The 12,491-nt window shown below is 42.8% G+C and overlaps 1 protein-coding gene across 1 annotated transcript in view; it reads right to left on the bottom strand.

The window, feature by feature from the left end:
* Positions 1 to 12,491, bottom strand: part of CPO (carboxypeptidase O) — a 234,472-nt gene that overhangs the window by 93,408 nt on the left and 128,573 nt on the right. Inside the window, exon 5 of the mRNA XM_069221571.1 lies at positions 6,131 to 6,221. Coding sequence (XP_069077672.1) covers positions 6,131 to 6,221 — 91 coding nt within the window. The remainder of the gene's footprint in view (positions 1 to 6,130; positions 6,222 to 12,491) is intronic.

The following is a 12,491-nucleotide window of genomic DNA, read 5'->3' as shown; positions in this document are numbered from 1 at the left end:
GAATGGTATGTCAGGTATGTTGTGTAGCGGGTTTGCGTGGTATGTCGTGTGCTGCCGTTTTTGGATGTGTGGTTGTGTGTGTTCATTCCCTGGTGGTTGTACTGGGTGTTGTATGTATGATTTGTCAGGGGGTATTGTCTATTGTGTGTCCTTGACAATGTTTTGATGATGTAGCGATTATGGTGTAGTTGTGTCATTTGGTGGTGTTGTGTGTTGTTGTGTGTGACTGTACCGGTGCTGTGCATCTGGGGGTTTGTATGTGTTTTAGATGTGTGTGTGTGTGATGGCCGTAGGGCGTGTACCGTGTATGTGTGCATGCGACTGCGTGTGAGTGTGCGTGTCGGTATGGAGTTATGTGTGAGTGTTGCCCTCGCCAACCGTTCCCGATTGGTATGTTGTGTGTGCGTAGGTACTTTGACTATTTACAACAGTGGACATAAGTGTGTGTACTCGTGGTTGCTGTCGTTGTCGCTGGTTCTGAAGTCATTGGGGGAGCTGGAGCAGCAGGAGGACGTGTAGTTCTGGTTCCATGGTGGCTCTGGACAAGTATGGCTTCCTGAAGGTGAGTGTCTCCTTTTATACAGTTGGTTTCCGCCTGGGTTTCTGTGGTGGTGCGACCACGGCGGAAACCTTGGCAGTGTACAACCTTGTAATCTGTCCGGCGGAAACATGGTCTCCACTGGCCTGCAGGTGGTTACTGTCATCTGTGGCGGCCTGACCGCAGTGGCTGTGCTGTCGGTGGTTTGGTTGCATTCTGTTGGAATTACCACTATGGTCATAATTTGTCAGCCTTCTCCTCCAGCCTGTTGGCAGTTCGACTGCCACAGCCGACATGACGGTCCTGGTACAGCCAAACTCGTAATGACCCCCAAAGTGTTGATGCGAGGACATGACCAAATTTTACATCTTTCATCTGATGCAGAACACGAATGTCGTCTTGATTTTATCCTAGTTCTTGACATGATACATCAATGGCCGTAGTAATTCTTTGGTAATCATTGATAGGGCAATTTTCAAATTGCTCACAGTTCTAACACCTTTATGTCCAATGTTTTTTGAGTGGAGCTCAAGTGCACCACATTATTGACATTACCATTTCTGGAAAGATACTTTTGAGATGGTTACTTGAAGTTTTGTTGCTAAACAGGAAGCGCTTCCATTAGGTTTTTCCATTCACCCACCATTGTAATAATTCCTGCAAACCTGCTGTGACCATTTTTCTGTTGTCTCCATTTCCAATGGTCTTCCAATTACTGTTAAAGGAGTAAAAATTGCTTCCTTTTAGGCCTGGTCCTCCATCCACATTATCTTGCTTGAATTCATAAATTTAAAACAAATCCTCTGAGAAACGGGATTATGGACCATTAATCCCAAAAACAATCTCACTTTTCAAAGCCAATCTGAAGTCTCTCAAAAAGGCAACAATTTGCATTTCCTTCTAAATGTTCCACTCTAGTGAGACATTACCAGCACCAGAGGGGGAAAAAAACAGTGCCACTCCAAAGCAGCCAAGCTCTCTAGTGTACCAAAATGCAGTAAACCATCAAAAGAAAATCTATTTTTTATGGCAAATTCAATGAAAGGACCCTAATCTAAATATCACAACCATTATCATGATGTATTGGGGAGGGGATCCTTCCTAAAATGTTTTAAAATAGAATAGAATAGAATAGAATAGAACAGAATGCTATAAAAATGTCTAGAGTGGGGCACTGATGACTAGTAAAAGATTAATCACTAGCAAAAGACTAAGCTGATCTCCTTGTAGCCGCAATGCAGATTTCCCTGACTGGGGCAGTTCCTATGTGAGTAGCAGTAATTGTGTTATTTATTGTAAACGATCCTCAGTGAATACCAACATGGGTCTCTTGGCCTTCTGGAAGCATGATGTGATACATAAAACTCATCACTGATCAATATATTGCCTAGTAAGGGATAACTAGCTATTTTACATTTCTGAATATTTTGTCTAGATAATATCTTAGGCATTTTATCCAGATTATATACTTCTTTTTGCACCTCTTTGTATAAGAGGTGTTACAACACAAGAAGTGGAATTGGAAGGAAAACTAGAAGACAATTGTTTTCACTGATAAGACAAATTACTTTTGGCCAGAACAAACATTGCTCAAGAAAAATGGGACACTGAAGGCTCATAAGATCTTTCCTGGGCAATAAAAAGGCCATCCGAAAAGCTATTTGTCAAGACTGATTTTGAAGAGCTGATTTGCTCATTAGTTCAAAAGTAGGATGCATTCATTTGCACAGGGCAAAATTACGTTCCGATGGAGAAGAAGACTTTTCTACTAGCGAGAAAATCTTTGATCACTTGAATACTCAAGAATTATGTCTAAGAAGGGCTTTTTTTGCTCGACTCAAAAGCTACCAAGTAAACAAAATAATCTTTGATAGGTGTGAATTGCAAACAAGATTTTGCTAAATAAATCAATTAAGGAAGTATGATCTCTTTGTCTGTCGTTGATGTACTTTCTACTTTGCCTTCTCCCCCAAGATCCACATGCTAAACCTTTCAAAGGGTGTATACAACACCACTAACTAAACGTGACTGCTAAGTCAACAGCAGACTGCACTTGTAGCATAGCCTTTAACATTATAAGTATGAGTTGAAAAAGCTCCATCAAGCAAAAACTAGGGCCAGCCAAAGGCACCATACAAAATCAGTGGTGTACCAATACCCCGAGCTCCACAGGGCCCCCACTGGCACTGTGCATGGGCAATAGGCCCCTGGATGAGAGCCCCTGACTTGGTCCAGAGCGTGGGGGGCTCTCTATGTATTTTGCGGGGGGCCCTAAGTTTTATTACACAACTGCGCAAGATATGGGACAAAAAAGCAGTGAAGTATTGGTAAATTGCGACGGGGAATCTTTCCAGACATTCTAAAATAGAGAACATGCTTATACATGCGTTTTCTTTGAAGTCACTCTGACAGGAGTAGATTCACATCCAACCATTAGTAAGGTCATTCTGAGGCAAAGAGATCATGGAGTGTTACACTTTCCCGAGGGCATCAGGATGAAAGGAATGAAGAAAACATATATAGATAAACAACAGGTCATCTAATCAAAGGATAACCCTCTTTAAAAACTGTTCTAGAAATCTTAATGTGAAGTCTTTCTATTTTGCAATTCTTTTTTTCATGAACAAGTTCATGTGAAGTATTTTCTATTGGTGGCATATTTCTGTGATGATCTTGTCATTTAAAAATACATACATTTTCCTGCCATAGTTCTCTAATTTCTCAACAATGTGAACACCTGGAAGATCTATTGCATTTGTCTGAACGTTTCTGAGGATCGGACTGTGCCACATCCATACAGCATCTCTGCAGAGGAACAGGACCTCACTCTTGCCTACTTCTTCAAGGACTACATTTCTTCAGTGGTGCTGGTGTCTTTGGTGCTGTCAGTGAGAAGTGAAATAGAGGAGACATTATGGTGGTAGATATGTATTCCATTGTTCTAGCATATTGTGTGGCTTCACTTATCCTTTGATATCCACAGTCCCTGGATACACTGCTTGTGGGTACTGCAACTCATCAAAGAGGCATCTATCCCAATGTCTGTATCAAGAGTAGAAGACTAGAATTGAGCTACTGGCATCATGTATTTCTTCTGAAGTCAGCCAAAATGGGACTAAGATGACTGTGGTAGAGATGGTTAGCCTTTGTTACCAGTTACCAACTGCTCATAAGCAACAATAAAGATGATCATTCAGATACAAAAATTTTGTGGTGTTGGCAGTTATATGGAGAACCTATTTTAAAGAGGTCAATGGGAAAAATGACATTACAGCATACTGATGTGGTGCACAATCTCCTCCACACACCACATTCCCTTACCTTTTAAATAGTTTGTAAGAATGCTCAGACATCCGGGTCCATTGATAGCAAAGGTATTCCATAAAGATCCACGTGTGCAGCCATGTACAATAAGCATGTAGGAAGCCATCAAATCTAGTAAAGACAATGGTGGTCATTCTGACCCTGGCGGTCTTTGACCGCCAGGGCGGAGGACCGCGGGAGCACCGCCGACAGGCCGGCGGTGCTCCAATGGGGATTCCGACCGCGGCGGTAAAGCCGCGGTCGGACCGGCACCACTGGCGGGGTCCCGCCAGTGTACCGCGGCCCCATTGAATCCTCCGCGGCGGCGCAGCTTGCTGCACCGCCGCGGGGATTCCGACCCCCCCTACCGCCATCCAGATCCCGGCGGTCGGACCGCCGAGATCCGGATGGCGGTAGGGGGGGTCGCGGGGCCCCTGGGGCCCCTGCAGTGCCCATGCCACTGGCATGGGCATTGCAGGGGCCCCCGTAAGAGGGCCCCTACATGTATTTCACTGTCTGCTGCGCAGACAGTGAAATACGCGACGGGTGCAACTGCACCCGTCGCACAGCTTCCACCCCGCCGGCTCGATTCCGAGCCGGCTTCATCGTGGAAGCCTCTTTCCCGCTGGGCTGGCGGGCGGTCTGAAGGCGACCGCCCGCCAGCCCAGCGGGAAAGTCAGAATTACCGCCGCGGTCTTTGGACCGCGGAACGGTAACCTGACGGCGGGACTTTGGCGGGCGGCCTCCGCCGCCCGCCAAGGTCAGAATGAGGGCCAATATCTCTTTGACTGTAGGTGGAGGAATTTTTGGACGTGATCAACATTTATGGTGAGAAGGAGGACTGTAACTAGGGTAAACTTTTGGTCAGGAGAACGGTTTCACAGAACAGTATTCATTAGATAGGACCTGGAGTTGTTCTGTCCATAAAAAGCTAGCAAACTCAATGAGATGAAGTGTCATTGATAGCAGTAACCTTCATGCCCTGCTAGAGGGAAATATCTTCTAAAACATTTGTGCCCAATTTGTTCGTGTACCCTCCCATTATAGGTTAGGATAGTGTTGTATTTAAAATTCAGCCAGTCCTTCTACCTCTGGCGTCAGATTATTGACATGAATGTGGGTAGACAATGAAGCAGGAAGGTGAATAATGGATTCAAATAATGGTCCACTTACTTGTACAAGTAAATATTAATAAGTCAGAATGGTAAACCTTACAGAATCACCTTCACCACAAAAAATCATAACTCTCCTGAGAAGTAAAGATTTATAAGAACCAAATGTGTGACCGTTGTGCTGGCGTAAGTCTGTAACAAACAAGATGCCATGTTAAGATAATCATTCATTTAGATATCAAAATAAACCAGCTACTGGATGGGGGCCGTGCTCATTCCACTTCTAACTAGTAGTAGGGATAGGCTCAATTAGGGAGACGACACCCGAGTACCAACCTGACAGAGTATCCTGTATCTAAAAACACAATCAATTGTTTAACAACAATCCCTCGAATTAGGAAAGAAATAGTTTACTGAGGTGAATTTGCCAAAACATATAATTTATAGACTGTAACGCTGTATCTTGTCTGGAGTCTGCATACATATAATATAAATACAAAACAGAACGCTATGTAAAGAGAATGCTTGATCAAATCTAAAGTATGGTAGAAATGAATACACCTACCCAAAGTACTGTTAAAACAAGTTGTCATAATTTCCATAAATTATTACCTTTGGAAGTTCCCTTTGTGTACATGTGAAATTTGGCATAGGGCCACAGCCTAATGGCACTGGTAGTCTCATACCACTGAAGTTGAAATATGAGTAGCCCCCTCCAGATCACTACTAGACATATAGACTGAAAACATCACTATATATTACCAATTACTCACAGTGTCTAGTAGTGTTCTGAAAAACAGTAAGTAGAATGACATAGATTGCTGTAGTTACTTAAATGTAATTGTGTCAAGGGTCACTTATAGGATATTCTACCAGAACATTCATATTTTAATATCTACCTGTCGAAATATGTGTCCAAAATATCGAGTACCGCAATATCCTGCAGGTAAGTATATATTTACTATAACTAGTCAAGGTACGTAGATGTAGAGTTAAGAATAGCAAATCTGTACTTTCTTATAAATACTTATGTTCACAATATTCCATATTGTGGCGATCGATATTTTGAACAGACAATATTTCGGCAGGTCGATATTTTGTCCTCAGTATTCTCACAAACAACCCATTCACAGGAAATACATTTTGTTTTCTTGAATGTTTTAGGATTTCAACATACTGCCCCACATGATATCAAAATTACGGTTCAGGTCTGTCCCAAGGCAAGTTCCGTTGTATTGAGGTGCTGTTGATTTTCTCCACAGTCGGTCCTAAGAAAGAAAATAAAATGTGAACAGTGACTGTCAGGATGGCTTGTGTTCTGAAGAATTAACTGCACAATGCTTGATTTTATTTTTTTATTGTTTAGGTATTTATCAAATAGGCATTCTAAAAGAGTCTTTTGGCCTTGGTCATCTAATGCGGGAAGCTTGAAAACGGACAATAAGTGCCTGATATATATGTTGGTGGAAAGAGTACTCTGACGTAACTGCAACAAAGTACTCTTCTTGTCACCCTGTAGGTGCATGTATTCAGATGTAGGAATATTTTCAGTGAGTAGACAGCAGAAATTGCTTTGTCTCTGCAGCCTATACATACCTCCGATGGCCCAATGAAGTATGAGCCATTGGAGTTCGGCCGTGAGTCTGCATGCCCAATTTAGAGTGGACAGACACATGACCAGTTTTCACTGCCCATCACTGCCATGAAAAACGTGGCAATAAGGGGCAGTTAAAACTTGTAAAGGACCATCAGGGCATGGGTAAATGCTGCCCATGGCAAGGGGGGTCATTGATATTTTCAGTTTGCTAAAAGAAAATCCCACCTTGGGATTTCCTTTGAGTAAAAAAATTTGCAAGCTTGACGGACAGCTCCGTCCATCAAACTTATAGTGTCTTTCCAGGAACCACCAAAATGGCAGTTCCTGGAAATGGAAGAGATGTCCGCTGGGGCAACGGACGTCTATAAATACGGCAGGCGGAGTACCCTTGCCATGGTGGGAGTAAAGTACTCTGCATGGCATTGGTAAATGTTCCGTCTGCCAAGATATAAATTAACCTCTAAGTCTGAAGATGTGAAAAAACGTTTTTAGCATTTTTCTACATTTAAGATGATCCCTTTGGAATCGAAGAGCTAATGAAAAGTTATTTCAAGTAATGGCACAGTGAACGTTCAATGCTCTAAATTAGCCTCTTTATATGGATAGAACATTATTTATACAATAGTGATGGGAGGGGACTTAAATGTATGGCCAAGATCATATGAGTTGTAGGGCAGCTTGGATGAGAATGTCTCCGTGCAGGTATGCCAGTCACTAATTGGCTGGTAAAAACTATGGGGGTCATTACAACCTCGGCGGTCTTTTAAAAAGACCGCCGAGGCTGCGGGAGTCACAATACCGCCATTGACGGTGGTATTCCTGGCTCCCTATTATGACTTTTCCGCTGGGCCAGCGGAAAAGTCACATCAACATTGCTGCCGGCTCGTAATAGAGCCGGCGGCAATGCTGATGTGCAACGGGTGCAGTAGCACCCGTCGCACATTTCACTGCCCGAAATTCGGGCAGTGAAATGCGCGATGGGTCTATGCCTGGGGGCCCCTGCACTGCCCATGCCAAATGCATGGGCAGTGCAGGGGCCCCCAGGGGCACCCCAAGTCCCCTTTCCGGCAGCCTTTCAATGGCGGTCTTTACCGCCACTGACAGGCTGGCGGTCGGGGACTCATAATCCCCAGGGCAGCGGTGCTTGCACCGCTGCCCTGGGGATTATGTCCACCAGGCGGAAGCCTGGCGGTATAGTGGAGGGGCCGGCGGTATGGCCGTGGCTATTGCGCCACGGTCATAATAGCTGGCGGAACACCGCCAGCCTGTTGGCGGTGATACCGCCAATTTACCGCCGGCCGCCAGGGTCGTAATGACCCCCTATATGTTTGTCTGTTATAATTGACCCAAGATTGAGGTATGTGCCTTTTACAATGACCTGTGATGATTGCTGGTTACTCTGTGTTAAGTGAGAAAAGTGTTATAATTTTGAACAGAGGAGGGCTGGTATTTAGGTAAGGTCTCCCAAGTCCCTGACATGCTAATCCAAATGTATTGTCCCTATAGTAGAGTTCATTTTGTGGGACATCAGAAACAAGGATCCTGATGCATCACAGAATGCAGAAAAAATAACTGGAAGCTAAGAATTATCACACAATGCTGACACATGGCAGTCGTAAGAAGTATTTCATGATGTACCAAATCAACTGATGTGATTTGGAAATAGGGCAGCAGAGTTCAGTCCCTAAGATCAGGTATACGGATCTATTTTGCAGAACCCAGATCACGTTCTAAGGAATCACAAAGTATACAGAACTGTTATTGTTCAATGTAGGTAATAATGATGACTCCTATAACATCTGCCTATTTGTGGAGCACAATGGAAGACATTGTATCATGATGAAGCAGGATACATGATTATCAAACCATATCAGCAAGAAGACCCTGATTCACAGCTTATCCTAAGATTTTGATCCCTCTCCCAGTAACAAGAGAAGGAAACAGAAGCAAAAGTAAAACAGTATTTGTTTTGAGTTTACCAAGATTACCTCAATTCCTGCTTTGTGAGACAGTTTTTCACATGCAGTCTTCGAATTTATTGTTGCTTCTGAATGACTGTTACACGACTAGGGAGACATTTTGTTTGAGGTAGACAAGAGAAGTCTGACAAAATACACTGACTTCCCTGTCCATACCACTTGCAGTTGATCCCTCACCTCGTCTCATTTCGAGGTGGGGGAAACGTATTTGATATCTATACATTTTAGCCTGTTTGTATGATTTATTTCACAGTCTGCTTTAGCGTGTGTATAATGTCTCTTGATATCTTCCCTTGTTTGTCCTTCTTCACTTTTGTGTGAATGGCTCGTGCCCACCAATGCGCTCTAATATTGTTATGAAGATCCTCTGAGGGTTGAACTCTAATGGGTCAATTGTTAGTGCTCCTTTTTGATGAATAAACAGTTACCGTTCCTCTTGCCTTTTTACAACATGTTTTAAATTTGCGACGGAGATGGGAACAGAAGCCTAGTTCCACCACTGGCTAATGCTATTTGTAGTGCTGACCAGATCATGGCACTGCATACTCTTCAGTGATGTCTGTGCCCTGGGAAAGGGGACGAAGGCGCTCTAATCTCTGTGCCATTGTGGCCCACACACATACTTAGTTGTGTTCAACACTACACTGCATGTTGCAACTCTGGATCCCCAGCCCATCCAACTCCCCAAGATGGGGCTGTTCTTCGATGGCTTATGTGGATCTGGCTGTGGAAATGTTGGCAGCAGGCTATTGAATGGTGACAGAGACCATATTTTTTATTTATCTGATTTCATCCTCTCCGTTCATTGAATTGTGACAGAAATTACAACATCCATTATTTATTTTGGCTGCATCCTTCACTCCTGTAAGACGCCTGGAGGAGGTGGCACTGTATTATTTTGGGGCTATTTGGTGACTCCTACGAGTTCAGTAAGCACTTTTACAATTCTTCTTCCATAATTGCTCGCATAAATTTAATTGGAAACCCATTCTGTGTAATCATGACAGGAATGATCAAGGTGGTTGCCATGCCTAGTACCTTCCTTGATGTGCCAAGAATGCTAATGGAAAACTGATTTGAATGCATAAAATGTTTTTAGATGCATCTCAGTGATGGCTGTGCCATGGGAAAGTGGATGAAGGCGCTCTAATCTCTGTGCCCCTGTGGCACACACGCATGCTTAGTTGTGTTCCACAGCCTTTCAACAAATGGATGGATGGGCACTCTTCTCTGAACACTACACTGCATGTTGGATGTTGCAACTCTGGACTTTATGTCAAGACAGGAGGGTAGCATTATGCATTAACTTTTATTTACTCCTTCTGAGCAGCAAACCTATTTAAGTATCTAATAGAACATTAACAACATCATAAGAGTTAACAGAATGCTCAGCTCCATATAAACTGTGTGTCCTCCATTTTGTGCCTCTTTTGTTTGCTGCTTCTGAGCAGATAAGTATATGTTTTTTTATTGCTGTGGTTTATGTCATATGGGAGATGTATGATACTATTGTTGTAAGCTTTACCCAATTTATGGGTGGAACTGACTTTAGACACAGTGTGTTTTCTTTTTAAATGATGGAACATTTATTTATTTTTAAACTGAAAACAAGTGTAGTTTTAAAATGTAAATGTACAATTTTGAGGAATTATAGGTTTCAGGGCTTTTTTTATATTGACTGTTCTATTTAGAATTGCAAATTTAGTTTTGGCTCTTTTAAAAATGGAAAAGGAGAGCTGCCTTACTTTTGTGGCGCTATGTCGTGCATTACATGTGCGACGTGAGGTGAAACGCTAGTGTCGGGAGAGTTCAGTGCGCTCGAGCATAGAGATCAGCAGGCGTTGACAGTTGTCCACATGTATGCCTGCTCTGGTGGTTTAGAGGAATGAACGTTTAGGCTTTCATTTCCTCTGAACAGGAGCGCGCTGACATATCAGCGCGTGCACAGGCTCAGAGCAGGAAGGTGTTTAGATTGTTTTTTAAAGGAGTTTGAGCTTGTTGTGAGCAATTCTGCTTTTATTTAAAGTGGGTTGCTGTAGTAGTTAGTTTTCCAAGGTAACGAGTCACCATTGAGGTGGTTCGTTACAAGGCAGTGTTTTTATGAGACGAGTTAGGTGAATAGTGAGAACGAAGAGGTTTTGAGACAGCATGCATTTTTAACAAAAGAAATATATATGTAATAAGTAAATTATAAACAAAGTAGTAAGGATGTCTGAGGTAAATAAGGAAAAAGAATGAAATCAAGAGGATTTTATTAGGAAAATCGTATCAGAGGAATTAAAAGCAGTAGTACAGGAATCAGTAAAACAGGCTTTAGGTAAAAGAAAAGGACATGATGAGGAGGGTTTTTTCTCTTTTTCTGAGGATGAAGACCTTCATAAGGGTCCAGGGGGGAAATGTTTAGCAAAAAGGAAACATTTACAGGAGATACAGGAAAGATTTGGAGTCCAAAGCGGCTCGAGAATGAAAGGTTCCCTGAGCGGTACAAAGGAGAGTCAGCTTGACGCTGAAAGGGAATATATAAATGAGGAATTTGAAAATAACATAGATGACAATTTAGATAAATATGTTCCAGACCTGGAGTATAAAAATGGTCTTGAGAAAGAGTTGAGTGGAACTCTTAGAGCTAAGAATAGTGAGGATATAATTGACCCATTGGGTGAAAAGTTATTTGAGCCTAAGGATACAAGACATCCAAGAGGAAAGGAATGGTGGCCTTTAGACCATGTTGCCAATTACATTAAAGCAAGGTTACGTAAGCCTTTGGAAAAAGATGAAAGGAATGTGATGAGGGCGGAGTGTTCTAGACCCGTCACTGATGATGAGGTGTGTTTAACACCAAATTAGGACCCAGAGATGATTACTTTTTAAGTTGGGTTAAGATCCAAGGAAAGGATTAGAAAAGTCCATGAAGCAGGTTCAGGATAAACTGCTTGATGTGCTAAGGCCTTTGGCTATGATTTTTGATACAGTAGAAGATGCGTATTTAAAGGGAAAGGACTTATGTAGAAAGCTGGCTCTGTATCTACTATCTCAAAGTGAGAGATAGTGTGCACAGAGTCCAGGGGTTCCCCTTAGAGGTTGATAGTGGCAATAATAGATAATACTAATGCTCTATTTATGATAGTGTGGTCAAGCAGTTAGGCTTATCAGCGGGTAGTGTTAAGCATTTGTTGTACACACATTTTTTTTTTTAAATATTTGTATTGGTTTTATAATACAGATACATAATGCAACCTTTTAACATGTCTGCTACAGGATCATCTTTATCTGATTAGGTTACGTTCAAACAACTAAACCCCCCTATTTGCACACACACAAATCCATTTATAACCTTCAATATTACTTCCTGCTGAATTGGCTAGGTTCTTGAGCGTGTGCCGCCGCGCTGAAGGGCCCCACATGCGCTTGCTAGGGTGGTCCTGCTACTGCTGAACCTAACCTTTGCAGTGGCTGGTAGTACTCTGCTATGGGTACAGTGAGAAAAGGCGATGGCCACGCTTGAATGTTTGCCCTATTCGTTGTTTAGTGCACATGTTCTAGTGAACGAGCCAGTAATAGTCACGTGGGTGGGGGGTGTGGGAGCTTACGCCCTGTCAGTGAGTTACAGAGTGTCGCCCTGACATGGTATGTCTGGGTAGGTTTCTACTGAATGCATTTTATTTAATATATTCCCCTCTTCATGGAGGTTTATCATCGTTTTTAGCCTCGAGTTTGGTTACCAATGTTTCCCAGGCGTCGCACCCTGTGTGCTGTTGACCGCCACGTGCCAGTTTTTTCAGTACCTGATGTTCTGTGCGGGCCCAGCGCAGTGTAAGGGTATGCCAGGATTTCTGATCAGGGGCATTAGGCGCTTTCCAGTGCATTGCTATCAGTCTTTTATACATTACGCAGGCTAGGTCTACGAATTTGTGTAGATGCCTGTGTTTTTTTTCTCTTAACCTCAACCCCAATAAGCAGGA

The sequence above is a fragment of the Pleurodeles waltl genome, chromosome 3_1 (assembly GCF_031143425.1).
Source record: "Pleurodeles waltl isolate 20211129_DDA chromosome 3_1, aPleWal1.hap1.20221129, whole genome shotgun sequence".
Classification (NCBI taxonomy): Eukaryota; Metazoa; Chordata; class Amphibia; order Caudata; family Salamandridae; genus Pleurodeles; species Pleurodeles waltl.
The sequence above is the reverse complement of the archived record's forward strand: the minus strand, read 5'-3'. Positions and strand labels throughout refer to the sequence as shown.